At 33.3% G+C, this 22,841-nt stretch overlaps 1 protein-coding gene across 3 annotated transcripts in view; it reads left to right on the forward strand.

The window, feature by feature from the left end:
* Nucleotides 1-471: 471 nt before the first annotated feature.
* LOC131068001 (uncharacterized) overlaps nucleotides 472-22,841 on the forward strand; it is a 107,179-nt gene continuing 84,809 nt past the window's right edge. For 2 of the 3 annotated variants that reach the window (XM_058003190.2, XM_058003188.2), the window contains exons 1-2: nucleotides 472-787; nucleotides 1,124-1,410. In XM_058003190.2, coding sequence (XP_057859173.1) covers nucleotides 1,146-1,410 — 265 coding nt within the window. In that variant the 5' untranslated portion in view covers nucleotides 472-787; nucleotides 1,124-1,145. The remainder of the gene's footprint in view (nucleotides 788-1,123; nucleotides 1,411-22,841) is intronic. The other variant, XM_058003189.2, reaches the window with a different exon arrangement.

The raw sequence follows: 22,841 nt of genomic DNA on the forward strand, positions 1-22,841 counted from the left end.
TCTATAAATCTAGAAAAAAATCCAAAAACATAAATACTAAATCTTGCAAAACTCTTATTTCAATCAAATCAATACATATAAGATCAAAGTCTTAATTGTGTTAACTAAAGTAAGAATTTGAGAGGTCATTATTTTCAAATAGTGTAATATAAAAATATAGTAAATAAGTCCTTGATTGTTCGTGAAGTTAAATGGTTCTTAATGAGCCTACAAGAGATCAAGTCTCATTGAATGCAAGATTTCGATATCATAAGAAATGAGGTCATGATCCAACCCACCTAAAAAAAAAAAAAGACTATCGAATAAAACAATCTCCAAAGACACAGAAAAATTAAAAGCATGGATAATTTTACCTTAAAAAAATTACTCAAGAAAAGAGAGGAATAAAATAAAGTAAAATAATGGATAGCTTAAGTTTCCCGCGACCCCTTTTTCTCGTTTGTTCATTTGTAAGCATTAAGGATGAGGATACTCAAATTCCTCTGCAAATGGCTTTTCTTAATGGCTTTTCTTAAATTCCTCAAATTCCTCAAGAATAAAGGCAGAAGGAAAGCAATTCATAAATATTCTTTGCTTTAGTTAAAAGCATTTAAATGCCTATTCGTAAATTCCTGTAAATTCTGATCTCACGTTCTTTTTTTCTGAAGCGGTATTGTCAAAAAATTTATTTTCCTGAAGCGTTGCAGTTGAAAATTTTCTTAATTAGAAGTTGAAGCCTGCAACATTCTCTCTGGCATGCAATAATACAGCAGAAGAAGCATTTACATACCGATTTTCGTAAATTTCTGTAAATTCTTTGCTCTATTTAATAGCATTTACTACCGATTTTCTTTGCAATAATATTATTTGCTTTATTTTAGAGCATTTACATACCGATTTTCGTAAATTCCTGTAAATTCTTTGCTCTATTTTGTAGCATTTACATACCGATTTTCTTTGCAATAATATTCTATGCTTTATTTTAAAGCATTTACATACAGATTTTCGTAAATTCCTGTCAATTCTGATCTCACATACTCTATTCTGAAACGGTACTGCCGAAAATTTTCTTTTTCTGAAGCGTTGCAGTTGAAATATTTCTTTATTCGAAGTTGAAACCTATAATATTCTTTCTGCCATGCAGTAATACAGGAGAAGAAGCAAAGATGGCTTATGTTCCACCGCACAGGAGAGCAAAGTCGTCGTCTAAGCCTGAAACCCCTCCACATTCCGTCAACAAAGTATATAAATACCCAGCGCGGGACGATGATGCTGCAAGGTCTAACGTTTTCATATGGTTTCCTGTTGACGAACATGTCAATCCGCCGGCTAATGTGCAGCTTGACTTCAAACCCTTTGCGGGCCGATCATTTCCACATCTGGAAGACAAAAAGCTTTACACGATTTCTGTAAACCCCAATCCCGTAGACGGTAATACCCTTAAACCTTTAAGAAATTGCATTTTACTTGTATTCAGAGTATTCTTTGTTTCTTTTCAACTATTTTGGAGCTTTAAAGTTATGCTGAAACAGAGGCTTCTTTGTTTAGTTTAACAACATGCGCATTGATATAGCCTAGAGTTTTTTCTTCACTTTCAATAACATGGATGAGTCGGAGGTTTTTTTTTGGTTTGAGATAAATTTATTGATTTATAGGTTCTAGATAGTTTTTTTTTATGAATTTATTTTTCATTCACATAAATGGTTTATTTAATATTCATTGTATCTAGTTGGTGTTCTTATGGGTGAAGCATTAGGACTTTTTTGAAGGTTACTTACCTCAATGCTATTCTACTATCTAATTGGCTTAGCTTGTTTTTCCGTTTTGCAAAGCCTTCAACTAGTGTTATGTGCCACGAATCATTTGTGAGCCCCTTCAGCTCATCCATTGACAAGTATGAGTTTTTTTTTCTGTTTGCAATGTGTCATATTATGATATTTATTGGAATCAAAAATAGTTCTTTAGTCAACCTTATTAACCCATATTTTATGTGTAGTGGCTCACTCAAACCCATCCCCCATGACCACATATGAATGATCCACTTAACACTCATTACATACAGGTGAAGCATCATGACTTCAAGAAGTCATTCATCTTAGTACTACTCTTGATTCAAGCACACTTAACCATGGAGTTTCCCCCAAGATCAAATCCTTTAAGCTTGCTACCCCATTAAGTGTTGTACTTTATGTACCATTCATTATATAGCCCATTTAGCTCATCCCTTGACAAATAGGAAGTATTTATTGTACTATGTCAAATTAATAGTTTATTACGATTCTACTACATAGTTTTGTTTTTTTAAAGATGATTTATTTATCAATTAGATATGCAAAGAATAGAAACCAATTTGAGAAAAGGATTATAATAAATACAATATAAACCATCCACCTCATGGTGATGAGAAACTAACCTAGAGTGCTAGCAAAGGCCAAAGACTAAAAAATATATTTAGCAAGAGTATTTTTTGTACTTTTATCCCTAAACTCTTTAGCTTTAGCAAAACCTTGAGATAAAAGAATGCATTTATTAGCCTTTTATGAACAAAATAATTCAAAAGTCTAAGGATGCAATGTTAATGTACAATTGATAAAAAAAAATTCAAAATATTTCTAGTTTGAAAGAGTGAAAGCTTGAGTTGGATGGATTTGACCAATTGTACGCTTGAGAAGAATTGCATGATTAAATTGGAGTTCTCATAAATTGAGAAATTCTTCATATTTTCTTTAGTTGCCAAGAATAGGTCAAACTACATTCCTTCAATTTAGCAATATTGTTGAAAGTTAGTCCCAAGGTCATGCAAAATTCAAACATTTATGTGCTAGTTCTAGTCCAAAGAACACCTAAATTAGCCTTAGAGGAACCATCAAAGAAAAGAGTTGGATAATTAATGGAGATTGAACAACTCCAAAAAATAGGGGAGCTTAAAAACTAAAGAGATTTCATCATCGAAGAAGATTGAGTTTATCTCTAGAGAGGATGATTTGGTGTTATTTTGCTTTGAATAAATCTTTTGCATTTTCAATCATCGTATGTATGATCTTTCAAATAAATTTTTTCTCTTGGATAGCTTTATCATCAAAAAAATTGTTTTTCTTGTCCAACAAAAATATTCCACATATAGAAAAAAGGAATAGAAGACTATAAGAATTAATGAGAGGTTTACCTTTTAAAGAGTTTTTTGTAGAATTTGTTTCATTTTGTGGTATAAGTGTTCATATTTAATCTCATTTTGAAATGGGCATCAAAGCAAAGAGAAAGAGAGATCTAGATTATGGAATCTTCATTGCAGTCAAAGAAATGATTATCTTTGGTTTCACTACCTTTGAAGCATCTTGTTAGAGATGATAAGTAGCTCTACAAGAGCAAGGAATCTCTATATCAATTCTTCTACACAAGAGAGAGCTGCTACACGAGCAAAACTAGAGAAAAATGATGGAAAATGTGAATAGTTGTGTGCATTCATTATACACAAATGAATATAGTACAAGAAGATTTACAACCACATTTGCCAAGTATAGAGAAAGTAGGAATATAAATTTCATGACACATGTCACAAGATTCACAAACTAAAAATAGGAAAATAACTTCCTAATAGAGACTCCCTAAAAAACTTATCAATTTATTGTGAATTTAATTTTATACCAACACCCTTGTTTAAGTGCAACTTTGGGAGGCTATACACACAAGCCAAAAGGGAAGATGGCTCCCACTAATTTCTTGACCAAGTACCCATTTGCAAACAAAGATATCTCATAACATGATGCAGGAGCATCTAGTGGTGTAAGGACAATCTTGCATCACCCAAAAATATTGTATTTTTTCTTTTTATTGTTTTCTTTAGTTGTTTTGGAGTCCATGATGACACTTACAACGTGTAGGACAGATAGAAGCTTGCAACAACCAACAATATTCACTAGCTATTTTTAGTAAGTTGGTTATTCGGGTTTGTATGGATATAAAACTAACCCCAAGGACTAAAATTAAAAAATAAGATGATTAGTGAAAGAATCATCTCAATATCTTGTACAATTTGGAAGATATTAATTTTTTGTCTCGAGAAATTTCTCCAATGAAGTTTCAAACTCAAAATTGAGGACTGTAGAAGCTACATTTTTTTTTGGAATCTAGATAAATATATCTTTAGATGTATTTGGTGTTGTATATTTCTTCATGAGCTTTCCAACGATATTTTATAATAGAAAATTGGATGCCCAAGTCAAAAGTTATGGCTTCTAGAAATTGTGCCACCAAAACTCAAGTTTCAATGAAAATTCCACTTGGGTAGGAAAATGATCTGATAGACCTTTGGGCACCAAAAAGAAGATAAGTTACACCTTATAGAACATTCTAAGGTGGTTATTGGTGTTGAACAATGAGGGGAATGAGGGTTGAATAACACAGTTCCAGTAGTGTAGATTGTGGCTCTAGCTTGTACATTTATGTAATAAGAAAGCACATGTGGTTGTAACATGTTATTTTTTGAATGTTATAATTTCGTTTCCTTGAGATAATAAAAGGCATGTGTTTCTTTCTTGCATTCTATGTTTATTTTTCTATTATCATTGTGTGTTTGGGTTTGTAATAGGAGTACCCTTCATCATAACAAGAGTAAAAGAGAAAAATCTAGTGGAAAAACACTTATCCTAAAAGAGAAAACAACAAATGTGTATTTAATTGCTGGATTGAAAACAACCAAGAACATAAAAAATACATAATGAGCAACCCCCGTAGGAGAGAGATAATGATGAGATGTTGTGTCTCTTCCACACAGAAGTAGATCCAATGCCAATAATGAATGCTTGTAAACAAAAAATAATCTACTTCTTGCAAATAGCATTCATCCCCTTGGGAAGAAATAGATCCATTGTTGAATGTAGAAGTAATTCGAAACATATAGATAAATAAGGAACCCAAATTCAAATAAGTGCCTCTAAATGCAACTCTAGTGTGTCCTAATGCTAAAAAAGATCTCTAAAACAAGAACTTAATGCTCAATAAAAAATGTGGAATCAGAAGAGAGAAAAAATATAAACTACATATGAAACATAAAAGATGGAAGTGATGGTATTAGTGACATCAAAGATAATACAAATCCTCTAATGAATCCTCCAAATTAGAATTGTGAGACTCCAAAAACAAGGATGAAATGTTTAATAAAGAATATTCCCAATGAAGTGCATATGAAAGAATATTCCCAATGAAGTGCATATGAAAGAATAAAATTGTTCTATTCTAAAGAATCAATGGAAGCTCTTAAATAAGAAATGCTAGACTGTAAAGTAGCAATAGATGATGGAGATGTGATCTTGATAGGAGGAGAATGAGCAACAAAAATAAATCTTCATATTAAAAAAATATTCAAGACCTTCAAAATATTCAAAGATCCTCTAAAGTATCTATAGTGTCATAAATTGTAACCCCTTACAATCTCACCTTTTTGTTTTGCGTTCTTGTCTTACTGTATCTCCACCTAGCTCTTTTCCAAGCCTATTTTTAGCCTTGTACTACAAAACTAATGCCAAATGATGATATGGTGATCCGAATCCTTGTTGTAATGGTTATTGTGAGTTGATTCTCGATCTTGATATTTTAATATGACCATTGGAGTGTAGGAGAAAATATTGAGCTCTGATACCATTTAGGAGTTGATCAATCATAGGAACCAAGATTCGTCTACAAGAAAATAATAAAAACCTATCACACAAAAGAGATCAAGCAAAGATTATATACTCTATAACAACAACATAATTATGTATTATTGCATAGTTGATTGGAGATATGGTTACAATGAATGAATGAACCCTTATAAAGAATCAATGAAAACCTAGGTGTAAAACCCTAATGCTAAAACTCAGAGAAATAAAGCAATGCAAAGTAGGAGCTAAAATTAAGCTCAAGTACATCTTAAAAAGAAAACTCTAGATGACAAAACAAATACCTAAGTTTAGCTTAAGTGAAAAAAGAATAAAGGGCCTAATTAATAAATAATTAGATAAATCTCCTAATTACTCCAACATCCCCCTTAAGATTAACTTAGGGATTAGCTAAAGAGATAATGATGAATATAAAATGCATGCCTGAACGAGTCTCGACAACTAGGCATGATCAAGTACTCATGTACAAACCAATCCAAAGCAGCATATGTTAGGACCCGGAGGCAACTGAGAGGGGGGGTGAATCAGTTGTCTATTAATTTCAACCCAAATATACTTTAACCAAACTTGATACTTAATACCGGTAAACCAAACTTAATGCTAGTAAACAGATTAACAGTTAATAACAGTAACGGTGAAACTTAATGCATGAAACAGAAAGAGAAACAATATCCACAACACATAACACAGATTTGTACATGGAAACCTTGTAAGGGGAAAAACCACGGTGGGAAACCTTACCCACAATCAAATGATACTACTGCAAATAGTATGTGTATACAAATGGGGTCTGCACATGCAGATAGGCCAGCTGCCTAGAGCTCACTATTCAATCACAAAATGAGAGTCACACTAACTACAATTGGATGATTAAATCCAATGATAATGTACTGCTTAAAGTAGCATCTCCAATGCTGGATTTAGTACCGGTTAAGCTCTGATTGTCTCCTTCAAACCTTCCTTAAATCTTCAAATGATGTTTGCGTGAGTAGCTCTACTTATATTCGCATATACCGAATATCACAACCTTGTAATACTTTATGTCATCTCCTATCCTATATTAATCTCACAATTGAGATCTTACATATATACCAAAACCTAAGACCAAATGTGTAGGTCGGCTTACTAAGAATTATATAATAAAATCTATTACAAGTAATTCAAGATGTGATGCATCATGCCGGCTCAACAACAATATTAATTGATTAAACCACCTCCATACTGTGTCGTGCTGATCTGGAATAGATAACGCTTGTCGATCCATAACCTAGACCTATTTGCCGGTAAACAACAAATATGTCAACCCGATTAGACCAATAACCAAATCATCAAAACCAAGTGTCCAAACCATGTCTTTGACATAACCAAGTGAACTCCAGATGATAACAAGTCATCCTCAGTGCCGATGAACAATATAACCTGTTGGTGAACTAGATACCGGTGACTGTGCATATGTCACTGAACTTATCGGTGAACATAACCAAAGATCTCCAGAAGGATAAGTGTTGACATCAATGACAAAACCAATGCAACATATCCATAATACCAACAATCTCCCCCTTTGGCATTGATGGTAACACAAGATGGAAAAACCATCTAAGTGCCAAAGCAAAAATACCAAAAATCAAAAACCAACAATCTCCAAAATAGATCAATACCATAAATCAAAATACAAATGCGGAGAGTAAAAATATCTCCCCCAATGAATAATCTCTCCTCAAAAGATAATGTGTTTTTCCATAGATATCTCTCCCCCTTTGACATCAAATGCCAAAGCAATGCAAATACCAGATAAAACTAGTTCATAGAACCAATTACAAATACCAACATATCCAACTACTCCCCCTGAGAAGTAGCTCTCCTCCATCAAAGCCGAATAAAGGTTTCTGTGTAAATTATGCCGGTTTGATGCCAAGCATCAACTGTCTAAGTCTCTACCGGTGAGGGTATGACCCCAAGCTTCTCTCTGAGATATTCAAAAGTTTCCTTAGGCAAAGGCTTAGTAAAGATGTCTACAATATGCTCTTTAGTATTCACATAAACCAATCTTACTTCTTTTTCTTATACATTCTCTTTCAGAAATTTGTATTTGATAGAAACATGTTTAGTTTTAGAGTGAAATACCGGATTCTTAGATATATCAATTATTGTTGAATTATCACAATAGATGATTATAGGTTCTTTGCATTTTACCTTTATCTCCTTCAACATTTGTTTAATCCATAATACCTGAGTACAATTGGTTGCTGCTGCCACATATTCTGATTCTGTTGTTGATAATGATGTACAACTTTGTTTCTTGCTCAACCATGAAATCAATCTGCTACCAAGAAAGAATGCCCCGCTAGTGGTGCTCTTTTTGTCATCTACATCTCCTGCCCAATTAGCATCGGTGTATGCACATAAATCAAAAAATTTCATCTTTAGGATACCATAAACCAAGATTTGTTGTGCCTTGTAAATACCAAAAAATCCTTTTTACTGTTGATTCATGATTTTCTCTAGGATTACTCTGAAATATTGAAACAATACACAATGCATTCATTATATCAGGTCTTGTTTGTGTCAAATACAGTATACCTCCAATCATATATTTGTTTCTTGTCGGATTAACAGGATCTGAATCATCTTTCAATGATAGTTTATCAGTTGTAGTCATAGGAGTACTTACTGGTTTAGAGTTTTCCATACCAAATTTCTTCAGTAATTCCTTCAAATACTTTGATTGACATAAAAATATACCTTTATCAGTCTGAGAAATCTGCAATCCTGAAAAGAATTTATCTCCCCAATCATAGACATTTCAAATTCTTCCTGCATCTTGTTAGAAAAGTCTTTACACAATCTATATTCTCCTCCAAAAATGATGTCATCAACAAAAACTTCAATAACCAAAATGTCTTCATTAGTCACTTTGAAATATAAGTTGATGTCAGCATTACCTTTAGTGTAACCAAGTTTCATAAGATATTTGTCCAATCTAGCATACCAAGCTCTAGGAGCTTGCTTCAATCCATATAAAGCTTTCCTTAACCTACAAACCATATCTTTATCATTTGTCAATGAAAATCCATCAGGTTGTTCAATGTAAACTTCCTCCTCAAGATCACCATTCAGAAATGCACATTTAACATCCATTTGATATACTTTATAGTTTTTGTGTGCTGCAAATGCAAGAAATAATCTAACTGCCTCAATTCTAGCTACCGGTGCAAAGGTTTCATTGTAAACAATTCCCTCTTTCTGTGAATATCCCTTACACACTAGTCTTTCTTTGTTTCTGATTACCTTACTATCTTCATTAAGTTTATTTTTGAATACCCATTTAGTTCCAATTACATTTTTATTTTTAGGTCGGGGAACCAATGTCCATGTATTGTTCTTTTCAATTTGTTCCAATTCATCTTCCATAGCTTTAATCCAATGTTTATCTTCACATGCCTCAATGACAGATGTTGGTTCAATTTGAGAAATTAAACATACCTCTTCATTTGCCAGTCTTCCTCTTGTCATAACTCCCTGATACTTATTCCCAATTATCTGACTTTCAGAGTGATTCAATCTTACATACCTGGGTGTGTTCACTTGTTGTTCTTCAGTCACTGTGGAATTCTTTGATGATGCTGATTTGACTGGATCAACATTCTGTACCGGTGTACTCGGTATATGTTCATTTGTGATTATCTCAACTACTGGTTCAGAATCCATAGACCTTGAATTTCTTCTAAAATGTTCATCAATCTTCACATTTGCACTCTCAATGATTTTCTGCAATCTATTATTAAAACATCTATATGCTTTGCTTTTAGATGAATACCCAAGAAATATTCCTTCATCACTTTTAGGATCAAATTTACCAATATACTCATCTCTCCTAATGTAACAATTGCTTCCAAATATTATAAAGTACTTAAGAGTAGGAATATTACCAAACCATAGTTCATAGGGTGTCTTACCAGTTTCACCTTTGATGTGAACTCTGTTGAAAGTGTAAACCGTTGTATTCACTACTTCTCTCCAATACACATGAGGTAGATTTGCTTTTGATATCATGCTTCTAGCTGCATCTAGAATAGTTCTATTCTTCCTTTCCACAACTCCATTTTGTTGAGGTGTCTGGGGTGCTCATAGTTGTCTTCTTATTTCATTCACTTCACAAAATGTATTGAACTCCTTAGATGTAAATTCACCTCCTTGATCTGATCTTAAACATTTGATTTTCTTGTCGGTTTCATTCTCTACAAGTGCTTTGAATAATTTGAATTTCCCAAAAGCTCCTGATTTCTCCCTAAGAAAAGTAACCCAACACATTCTAGAATAATCATCAATGATTAGCATAAAGTATCTATCTCCCTGTAGACTTCTTGTTCTTGCCAGACCACATAAGTCAGTATGAATTAAATCAAGAACATCATTGGTTTTCTCAGAAATACTCTTAAAATTTGTTCTAACTTTCTTTCCCATTTGACATTCCTTACATACCAGATTATGAGGTTTTACCATCTTAGGTAAATCCCTTACTACCTTAGATGAACTAATCTTCACAATGCAATCAAAATTTACATGACAGAGTCTTTTGTGTCATAACCAACTTTCATCAATGTGTGCAATCAAGCATGTCTTTTCAATGTTATTCAAATGAAAGATATTACCTCTAGTCTGATTACCGGTTGCAATTTTCAAACCAGTTCTATTCATGATTTTCCATTTACCATTCTTGAATTGTAACTGAAATCCTTTTTCAACTAATTGACCAACACTCAAAAGATTGTGCTTCAAACCTTCAACATAATAAACATTTTTCAATATTGTGCTTACCATCAAAAGATATAATAACTTTTCCTCTGATCAAACAAGCTTTGTCATCTCCAAATCTTACTAGACCTCCATTGTATTCCTGAAAAGATCAGAATTTACTTTTATCAGCAGTCATATGATGTGAACATCCAGAATCTATAATCCATTCATCCTTTTCTTCAATTTTAGCTGCTAGGGCCTGCTCTACTAGTGGAATAGTAGGTGTCGGTTGATCTTCTGTTATTGCAACAAAAGCCCATCCATTGTCTCCTGGTTCTTCATCAGAATCATCAATAACTCCATCAACATAATAACAAGATTTGTCTCTATTTTTCTGGAATCGATATCTCTGATATTCATGGTTAGGCTTATATGTTCTTTTAGCTTCTTCTCTTAATCTTGCATGTCTATCCGGACATCTAGATGCCATATGACCAATTTTATTACAATTAAAACATTTAAAAGGTTCTTTACCTTCATACTTACTTCCAATAGGACCTTTAGGCATTTTCCTTGCAAATAGTGCTTCAAGCTCTTCAAGTTCTTCATTTTCTCTCCTGATGTCTTCAAGTTCTCTTGCATAAAGTGTTTTCCAATCAGATTTATCAACTGATGATGAAGATGTTGCAGATGATGATTCTTTGAAAGCCAAATTTGTCTTAGTTGTAGCAACAGGACCAAATTCCTCAAGCTCAAATGCTAAAAGTTTTCCAACCAAGGTATCTCTAGACACTGATGTATTAGGTATGGTTCTCAACTCATTAATAGTAGTTACTTTCATTTTGTATGTTGGTGGCAATGCTCTTAAAACTTTAGAAACAATTTCATCTTCACTTAAGGAACCTCCACATCATTGTATTCCCAAAACAATTTCATTAACTCTTTCCATAAAAGCAAAAATTATTTCATCTTCTTCCATTTTCAAAATTCCATACCTGACCCGGAAGCATTCCAGTTTTGCAATTTTGACAGTGGAATCACCTTCATTCAATGTCTCCAATTTATCCCAAATAGCTTTAGCAGTAGATCGGTCTGATAATCCCATGATTTGCTGATCTGACAAGGTGCTCAAAAGTGCTTCTCTTGCTTTGAAATCATTCTCTTGATCCTTACCCAATGTAGGTGGATTAGGTTGATTTGGTGTAGGACCAACATAACCATTCTGTGTAACATCCCATATGTCTCTTCCAATGCAATTCAAATCAGTCTCCATTCTAATCTTCCATATACCATAGTTAGTTTCATCAAGTTTCAGACTGTCCTTCCTGAAATAGTTAGTTGCCATAGAATCTCCTCAAGTTGTTAAACTTCTGCAAAAAGAGGACTAGGCTCTTATACCAATTGTTAGGACCCAGAGGCAACTGAGAGGGAGGGGGGGGTGAATCAGTTGTCTATTAATTTCAATCCAAATATACTTTAACCAAACTTGATACTTAATACCGGTAAACCAAACTTAATGTCGGTAAACAGATTAACAGTTAATAACAGTATCGGTGAAACTTAATGCATGAAACAGAAAGAGAAACAATATCCACAACACATAACACAAAGATTTGTACGTGGAAACCTTGTAAGGGGAAAAACCACGGTGGGAAACCTTACCCACAATCAAATGATACTGCTGCAAATAGTATGTGTATACAAATGGGGTTTGTGCATGTAGATAGGCCAGTTGCCTAGAGCTCATTGCTCAATCACAAAATGAGAGTCACACTAACTACAATTGGATGATTAAATCCAATGATAATGTACTACTTAAAGTAGCATCTCCAATGCTGGATTCAATACCGGTTAAGCTCTGATTGTCTCGTTCAAACCTTCCTTAAATCTTCAAATGATGTCTACATGAGTAGCTCTGCTTATATTCGCATATACCAAATATCACAACCTTATAATACCTTATGTCATATCCTATCCTATATTAATCTCACAATTGAGATCTTACATATATAACAAAACCTAAGACCAAATGTGTAGGTCGACTTACTAAGAATAATATAATAAAATCTATTACAAGTAAGTCAAGATGTGATGCATCATGTTGGCTCAACAACAATATTAATTGATTTAACCATCTCCATACCATGTCGTGTTGATCTGGAATAGATAACGCTTGTCGGTCCATAACCTAGACCTATTTGCCGGTAAACAACAAATATGTCAACCCGATTAGACCAATAACCAAATCATCAAAACCAAGTGATCTCCAGATGATAACAAGTCATCCTCAGTGCCGGTGAACAATATAGCCTGTCGGTAAACCAGATATCAGTGACTGTGCATAAGTCACTGAACTTGTCGGTGAACATAACCAAAGATCTCCAGAAGGATAAGTGTTGATAAGTATTGACATCAATGACAAAACCAATGCAACATATCCATAATACCAACAACATAACTCTCACAAATGTAGAAAAGGAGAAAACCCAGTCGGACAAAACTCCTCTCCAAAAGAGAAAATGAAATAATTGTACTAGAGAAAGAAGGAAAGGAGGACCCAATGTGACCCCCCAAGGATTGCTTCTTTCATAATAGTACAATGAATGTCCCCCCCTTAAAAGAGAGAAAATGAGGATAGGATTCCCCCAATGAAGAAGTAGCTCATGTGCCAATGGTGAATGCCTAAAGACATAACATGATCCACTACCTACAAACAACATTTCTCCCCTTTTGAAGAAACCAATCCACTAGAGATATGAGAAGCGACTCCCATAAGCTAGAATATGTAGGAATCCAAATCCAAATATTGTATGCCTCTAGAAATTGTTCAAATGCTGCTATGCCCATGAAAGATGTTGTAGACACCTAAAATTGGCATGTCCGAATTAAATAAATATTTATTTATTTAATTATTTTATCCTAAGCCTTCTATTAATTAAAGAGTTTTTTATTTATTTAATTAACTCTTTTATCCTCTTCTAACCTTTCCCTATTTAAATAAATATTTTTATTTAAATTATCTTTTCTCTAAATTAAATAAATATTTTATTTATTTAATTGGTCCCACTTTCTCTAATAATTAAATAGATCTTTATTTATTTAATTAATTCATTAGCTTTTTCTCTCTATGACACTTTTAAATTATCTCTTAATTTTCCTCTAACTACCCCCTTCATATTTTATTATTTTCCCTACCTACCCTTTAATCCTAGCCAACCATTTATCTTTTCACCTCTTAATCTTATCCCTTCATTTTCTAACGTTTCTTCTATATAAGAGGATACTCGCATCCTTATCAACCCTCATCTAGCAAACTAATCAGCGATCAATCAAGAAATCAAGTGACTTCACAACCACAATCCATTCTTTGTTGAGCTCTTGTGCACATATAAAATCCGAGAGCAAATATATCAAGTGAGATTGATGGAGATAGGAAACAATGGAGATCAAACCCTACTAAGCATGTGAATAGTATGATCTTTCTTATTTTATTGTAATTTGTGTGTTTTATGTTCTTCATTGGTGTATGGTGGATTCTTGATTATAGAACTAGGGTTTTATGTGGTTGGATCTTTGTTGGTTTGGCAATATTTTAATCTTCAAAATTTTACTGTATACAGATGTTGATGCCACAAACCAATCAGGTACATGTGTAATCAATGTAGGAGGTGACAAATCAAGACTCTACAAAAACTAATGAATAACAAGCTTTATGGGCAATGAAAAGGAGTTGTCAACACTAATGTGGCTATGAATAAAAAGGAGATGAGTGTCCTCAAAATAATCCTCCAAATCTGCAATATGAGACTCCACAAACAATGAAGCGATGTCTGTCAAATAGGAATCCCAATCAGGAAAGCAAATAGATGAATTGTCATGCTTAATAGGAATAAGAGTCTCAATCAATGAAGGTATAACAGTGGTCTTTGTAGGTGGAGAAGGAGCAACTTGAGATTTTAATGGACTCTCAAGAAAGAGTTAAAAATCATCATGTGATAAATTAGGACACAATTAATACCCATGTTGATTGCTTTCACAATATTTACATCTACAACCCTTATACATGATTCACTCTGAAAGATAATCTCAAAAAATGATACAAAAATATAAACTCTCAATACAAATAGAGACTTGATTTCAACCTCCATTTGAGCCCAATGTGCATAGAAAAATCACTCAAGGTTGGATCCCTCAAGAATATGGACAGGAACTAACAAGTTTGAACCTATGATACCATGTAGGAGCAGAGATTAAGCTCCAATATAAGGTAGGATTTGATGATAAACCACATGAGTTGAGATTAACCTACAAGAAAAACACCTATCACAAAAAAGAGATCAACCAAAGATAATATGATCTATAGCAACTAGAGAATTAGGTATTATTACACAATTGATTGAAGATACAATTACAGTGAATGAATGAACCCTTATAAAGGATAAATCAAAGCCTAGGTGTAGAACCCTAATGCTAATATTAGGAAAACTAAAGCAATACAAAGTAGGAGCTAAATTAAATTGAACTACAACTTGAAAAGAAAACTCTAGATAGCAAAAAAAGCACTTAAGTTTAGCTTAAATCTGAAAAACTAATAAAGAACCTAATTAATATATAATTAGATAAATTTCCTAATTACTCCAACATGGACAGTGACCTAATTTCTGAAATAACTTGGGGGTAAATTTGTTAAATTTGAGCCAGAATAAATAGATAGCAGAAAACCAAACTTATGAAAAACACAAACACAAGAACTTTATCTTGGAAAAACCCTCCACCCGAGGGTGAAAAACCCAACACACTCAAAAATGAATTTTATTATTATCTCTAAAAATGAATACAACTATTGATAGTTTTAGGTTTCTATCAATCACACTAAGATAAGTTTGATTCTCTACAACTCAATCATGAGAATGAAGCCAAATGAAACATCTCATATACATTATGTAACACTTCATAAGTCTGAAAACTCTTAACATAGAAAACATATAATATTACTGATCTAATAGACTTTATACACAATACTCTCAACTTGCTACGAGACAAAATGAGAAGTCAGCAATATGACTATCCATCTGCTAAAGAAGAAGACACATGAAAATAGAAGAGCGATGTATATAAAGAATCGAATAGCAAGTGAAGAGACTCTGCGATGGTAGAGGAAGAGTCACTGACAACCACATAGATATTTCACCAACAACCACATAGACATCTCACCAACAACCACCAAAGCGATCATATAAACAAAGAAGAATATCGAAAGGAAGACAGAAGCCAACAAAACGATGCAAGATAGATAAAGGTAACTGAAGCCACAAAATAAATAAGAGATGATGGAGAGGAGAATAGATATGCATCTTGAATCTCTATCGCAGCTATAACTTCAACACTCCCTCTTAGCAAGAGAGAGATCTTCATTTCATCATCTCATGATAGGTACATATAGTTGCAACCAAAGAAAGTCAACATAGTCTCATCACAAATTTTATTCAATAAAATTGTTATCTCAGCATAACAATATTCACCATAGCTACTCCTAGAGGGTGAATGAAAACATAAATAAAGATTATAAAGTCATACACATGACTTCCACCATAGCTACTCCTAGAGGGTGAAACAAGGGATCTCACCTCGAACTTCTCTCATAGAGAAGAACTCATTAATCAAGGGATTTCACCTCGAACTTCTCTCACAAAGAAGAACTCATTAATCAAGGGATTTCACCTCGAACTTCTCTCATTGAGAAGAACTCATTAAAAATAAGCAAAAAACCAATGAAGCAGAGACTCTCTCTCAACAAGAGCTTCATTCTCCACAATACCAAGCTTATCTCAAAAGTAACAGAACTTCACTCTCGGAAGTGGCTTGGTGAGAATGTTTGTCGTTTTCTCTTCTGTAGAAATATAGTTGAGTTCAACTGCTTTTCGTTGAACCATGTCTCTCAAGTAATGATATTTAATTTCCACATGTTTGGATCTATCATGAAATATTGGATTAACTGAAAGCTTCACACAACTTTGATTATCACACATAATCACAGTATGTTCCAAAGGCTGCCCAAACAAGCCTACAAGTAATTTTAGAAGCCACGCAGCTTCTCTTACAACCACACAAGCTGCAACATATTTTGCTTCAGTTGTACTCTGAGCAATACAAGATTGTTTCTTGTTGCACCATGAAATCATAGCTGAACCTAAGCTAAAACAACATCCTGAAGTGCTCTTCCTGTCAGGCACACAACCTGCCCAATCTAAATCAAAGAACCCCTGTAAGTTCATCTCTACACATGAGGAATATTTTAAACCATATCCCACTATACCACGAACATATCTCAGTATGTGTTTGGCTTCCACAAGGTGAATCTATCTTGGTTCACACATGAACTGACTTAAAGTGTTAACAACATGACATATAGCAGGCCCTGTGTTAACCAAATACATTAAAGAGCCAATTAATTGTCGGTACATAGTAGAATCTACTAAATCTGAAGTAGCTACAACCTCATGTAACTTTTCCAGATTTGCTTCCATAGGAGTCACCATAGATTTACATTCTAACATACCAAACCTCTTCAAAATATCAATAGCATATTTACCTTGACTCAATATAATTCCATTTGAACTTCTCCATACCTCAAGTCCAAGGAAATAATGCAACAAACCAAGATATTTCATTTAAAATTCTGAAGCTAACTCCTTCTTGCATTTGACAATGAGATCGTCATTACCAGTGAGAAATAAATCATCAACATATAGCACTAAAATCAGCACCTTGTCATCACATACCTTGAAGTATAAATTTGGATCAGCATCATTCTTTAGAAAGCCCAAGCTCAAAAGATAGTGATTTATCATCTCATTCCAAGAATGAGGGGCTTGTTTAAGACCATAGAAGGCCTTTTTCAGCCTGTATGCTTTTGACTTTCTATTATGAATAACAAAGCCCTCTGGCTGCTCAATGTAAACCTCCTCTTCAATTTTACCATTCAAGAAGGTTGATTTCACATCCATTTGATGAAGTTTCCAACCCTTAACAGCTGCAACAGCTATGATAGTCCGAATAGAAGTTTAACGAGCTACAGGTACAAAGCTTTCTTCGAAATCTATGCCTTCCTTTTAGGAAAAACCTCTGGCTACAAATCTGGCCTTGAAATTTTCTTTACTCCCATCAATTGCATGTTTGATTTTGAACAACCACTTAGAAGAAACCACTTATTTGTTTTTAGGTCTTGGAACAATGTCCCATACAATTTTTCATAATAGATTGATATTCCTCCATCATGGCATCCTTCCACACTTGTTGATTTAAAGCCTCTTCAACACTTGAGGGCCCAGATGCTATGATATTAATCATCAAAGATACATAGCCAACAAACTTGTGAGGTCTTTTACTTTCTTTGAAAGTACCACGAGGGGCTACATATTTTTCAGCCTCTTCCATAGTGTGCCTAGCCCACAGAGGTCTTTTCTTATGAGTTGAACTATTACTTGGACCTGTTGTTGTAACTATAGATTCAACTGGATCAATTGGATCGGCTGGATAAGTTGAATCAACAGGATCTTCTAAATCAGTATACTCCCTCTAAATATCTAAAGATAGATTCGAATCAAGTGTATCTATATCTTGAGGATGTTCAAGATCTTCATCAAATTCCAAGTTAGTCTCTTTGGATTTCTTGCAAGCTACATCTTCATCAAAAGAAACATCTCTATTGATTTCAATTTGTTTTTGACCTAGAATGTAGATTCTATATGCTTTTGAAGATTTACTATAACCAACAAAGATGCCTTCCTTGCCTGGGGGTTCTAATTTAGTTCTTTTCTCTTTTGGAACATGAATATAAATGGGGCATCCAAAGATTCTGAAATAACTAACATCTGGTTTGACACCTGTAAAATCTTCTTCTGGAGTCAAGTTGTCTAGAATCTGACGAGGATTATGATTTTGAATGTGAACTGCAGTCCTACAAGCCTCGGCCCAAAGAAATGTTTGAAGACTTTGGTCATGAATCATAGCCTTTGTTGCCTCAACAATTGTCCTATTCTTTCTTTCAGCCACACCATTTTGTTAAGGATTATAATCGACATAGAGCTCCCTCTTAATCCCAGCTTCAACACAAAAGTTATGAAAAACACCAGAAATATATTCTCCTCCATTATCAGATCTAAGAACTTTAGTTTTCTTGCGAGATAAATTTTCAACTAGAGCTTTGAACTCTTTAAATCTGGACATCACTTCATCAGACTCTTTAGACTTAAGAAAGTAAATCCAGCACTTACATCAAAAATCATCAATGAAGGTGACATAATACCAAAAACCACTAAGAGAAGCAACTGACATAGGTCCACATAAATCAGAATGAATTAATTCTAGAGCACCATTTTCCCTACTTTCACTACTATGAAAGGTTCTCTTAATGTTTTTACCTAAAGCACACCCCTTGCAAACACCTTCATGATTTTGATTCAACTTTGGAAGACCATTCACAACCTTCTCTATTGTAGATAAAGTTTTGAAATTTTAAATGACCAAATATTTTATGCCATGGCTCACTTGAACTTGAAGAATCATGAACTAAGAATTGAATGAGATCAGCTGAAAGTTTATAAAGACTATCATGGTGAACACCAATAACACGAGTTGATTGAATACTTGAGTTCTTCTTCCATGCAAGTACTTTTCCATCAGCAAAAGCAACATGATAACCTTTATCTTCTAAAACAGAAATAGAAATCAGATTCCTCTTAATACCAGGAACAAATAGTACATCACTTAAATGAAGAGGAATACCAGAGTCCAACTGAAAAGAAGTAGAACCAACACCCTTCATAGAATAGCAAGCATCATCACCAATGATAACTTGAAGATGGGAGTCTTTTTCTTTCAAGTTTGAAAGGTGTTCACGATAACCAGTGATATGACGACATGCTCCAGTATCTATCAACCACGTATCACTATTAGTAGGAACATTACTAGAAAGTGCAGAAATAAATAAGAATCCCTCAGAATTTTCACTTGACTCTCTTTGAGGAGAAGGATTCCCAACATTTGCAGCAGTTGCTTGAGGCTTTGACCTTGATACACAATCTTTGGCAAAGTGACCAAATTTGTCACACCTAAAATACTGAATTCTAGAAAGGTACTTTCTCTTTTTTTTGCCATCAGGTCATGACTCAAAATTCTTGTCTCTAAATCTTTTGAAGTTACCTTTCTTTTCTTTCCCTTTAGATGTGTGAGTAGCTAGCACATGATCATCTTCATGATGAGATTTGCGACCATTGCCTCTTTCTTCTTGTATGCATTCTTCCTGGATGCAATCTGCCCTCAACCTATCAAATTTAGGAAGTTCATCTCTTCCACTAATGCCTTGAATGAAGGATTCCCAAGAGTTGGGAAGTTCATTCATATCTAACATCACCAAGTCTTTATCAGCAAAAGTATCTCCAATTGCACTAAGCTGATCTTTTAACTCAAAAATCTTCATGAAATAAGAAGTAACAAATTCTCCTCTGGACATTTTCACATGCAGCAGTTGACGCCTCAGGACTAAAGCTCTACTGGTGTTGTTGAATTCATAAAAGTCCTTTAGATTCTAAAACATTTCCTTAGTTGAATCCAACTTAGAGATAATAAGTACCAGATGATCCTTAACAGAATCAATCAGAATTTTCTTAGCCATGGTCCTATTCTTTCTCCAGTGAACTTTCTCTGTATTAGAAGAAGGTTCTTCTACATCTTTCGAGACATAGTCAAGGAGATCATTCTCTTCTAGAGTAATCAAAATTCTAAATTTCCAAGAAGAGAAATTTGATGACCCATCTAGTCTATCTTTTACTTTCAATCCGTTCACCATTATGAATAACTTAGGCAAATAAAAGAAAGAAATAAAGAACTTAAAGATTATGGTTTTGGATCAATCTTCTAAACCCGCTCTGATACCATGTTAAATTTTAACCAGAATAAATAGATAGCAAAAAACCAAACTTATGAACAACACAAACACAAGAACTTTATCCTAGGAAAACCCTCCACCTAAGGGTGAAAAACCCAGCCCACTCAAAAATGAATTTTATTATATCTCTGAAAATGAATACAACTATTGATAGCTTTAGGTTACTATCAATCACACTAAGATAAGTTTGATTCTCTACAACTCAATCATGACAATGAAACCAAATGATACATCTCATATACATTCTATAAAACTTCATAAGTCTGAAAACTCTAAACATAGAAACATATAATATTACTGATCTGGCAGACTTCATACACAATACTCTCAACTTCCTACAAGACAAAATGAGAAGTCGACAATATGACTATCCATCTGCTAAAGAAGAAGACACATGAAAATAGAAGAGCGATGTATATAAATAATCGTATAGCAAGTGAAGAGACTCCACGATGGTAGAGGAAGAGTCACCGACAACCACATAGATATTTCACCGACAACCACATAGACATCTCACTGACAGCCACCAAAGCGATCATATAAACAAAGAAGAATATCGAAAGGAAAACGGAAGCCAACGAAATGATGCAAGATAGATAAAGGTAACTGAAGCCACGAAATAAATAAGCTCAACAATGGAGAGGAGAATAGATATACATCTTGAATCTCTATCGCAGTTATAACTTCAACAAAAAGTAGAATATTGTGTCACGTTTCAGGCCAACTTATCAAAAAAAGTGAATTTAAGATTTTCTAACTCAAAATTAATTTTAGTCAAACATATGATCTATATAGATTCATTATAGATAAGATATATACAAACCACAACTTTTCCAATTGTAAGTGTCTACTAAATGTATATTTTACATCACTTTGGGTCTAACTACCAGTTTTTTTTGTTGTTGAAAAAAACGATGTTTCAACAACTCTTAAAAATTATTTTTTTTGAAATGTAAAAATACCCATTTATATATCTACAAGTGAACATTCCAAAATATATCTCTTTTCATATTTTAATTATTTTGTATATTTTACATTTTATGTTTATTGAAAGTAGGTCATCGACACTTAAATATAAGATTGACTATCTTGACAAGAAAATATACTAAAATTTATTTAAAATTTTTGAAAAAAATATGATGCACTACAGAAAAGAATCTATGTCAAGATGATATAATTATTTTCTAATTTGGATAAAGAATGAAATAAAAAAGGTGGCCCGACAAATGGAAAGAGTTATATTTCAGTACACGCAACTTTTCAAATTTATTGAAAAATATATATTTATAAAAAATAGCAAAAAATATATCCATGCACAAAAGTTTCAAGTTATCAATATACACAAAAAAAATTGAAGAAAAAAAGGTAAAATTTATTAAATAAAGAAGGGTGGCTTGCATAACTTCAATTTAAGCATTTTATCAGCAACTAAATTATAGTGTTTACTTTATACAAAATTATATTCAAATAATCTTTAGAATTTTTATGAAAATTGCAAACACAAAATAAATAAAAGAATATACATTTTATTAGTTTATATCATTTCAAAATTCAAAACATATATTTCACTTTCTATTGATTCAATTTAAAAATTTGAATCAACATTGGCATTTTCCTTTATAAAAGTGTAACACAACTTTGTACTTTAACCCTTGGGAACCCTATATAAGAGCACCTTTCCTAATTCCTTTTCACATCCTACATCCATCTATACTCTAATCAACTCCTATAGTAATAATTATGAGTGAATTTATTCATATTTGAGTATTATGGAGCAACAAGTTGCAATAATCTTCATGCAAGTGGTTTTTCATGATTGATCTTATCTTTCCATGTCATGTTATTATATCAACGTTTATGCGTCTTATTCAAAGAGCATTACATCGTCATCAACAACATCATGTTAGAGTTATATTATTATCGATCCAACATTTTACTTCAGAGCTTTCCTTTCTATCTATTTTCATTATAGAGTTAATTATAAACCTGAGATTTGACTAAGGCAAACACCTATCAACCCAACACCATTTTTCCTCTCTTGTGTGTGTAGATTATAGATTTAGAAAAGAAGGAATACAAATTTAGGAAGGGAAAAATAAGACAAAGAGAACCATATTTCGAAGAAGCGAAAAACCTAGACATTGTGGTTCCACAGTATCCAACACTTTTCAACAAAAAACTAGGGAGATATCCTAAGTGACATCTTGATCCTAAATCTATTTTTGGTATCTACATTAAATAGCTTCAGGATTAGGATGCCTATTGACATAATATAGCACTTTTGGGCTTAAATTGTAGACAAAGGTTCCTCTATAATTACCATTTCTAGATATGTACTCGGGGTTTGCATATATGATATGTAGCTTGCTATTTATGCTAATTACTCTCAATTTTGCATCACTAGCCCTAGTTCTCACATTCTATTATCAAATATAATCATTAAACATAAATAATAATCAATCATTATCACCTAGCTCACCCAATAGGTTTTAAGTTGGGCCTATTGATTATTCTTGAAT

The sequence above is a fragment of the Cryptomeria japonica genome, chromosome 6 (genome assembly GCF_030272615.1).
Source record: "Cryptomeria japonica chromosome 6, Sugi_1.0, whole genome shotgun sequence".
NCBI classification, from domain to species: Eukaryota; Viridiplantae; Streptophyta; class Pinopsida; order Cupressales; family Cupressaceae; genus Cryptomeria; species Cryptomeria japonica.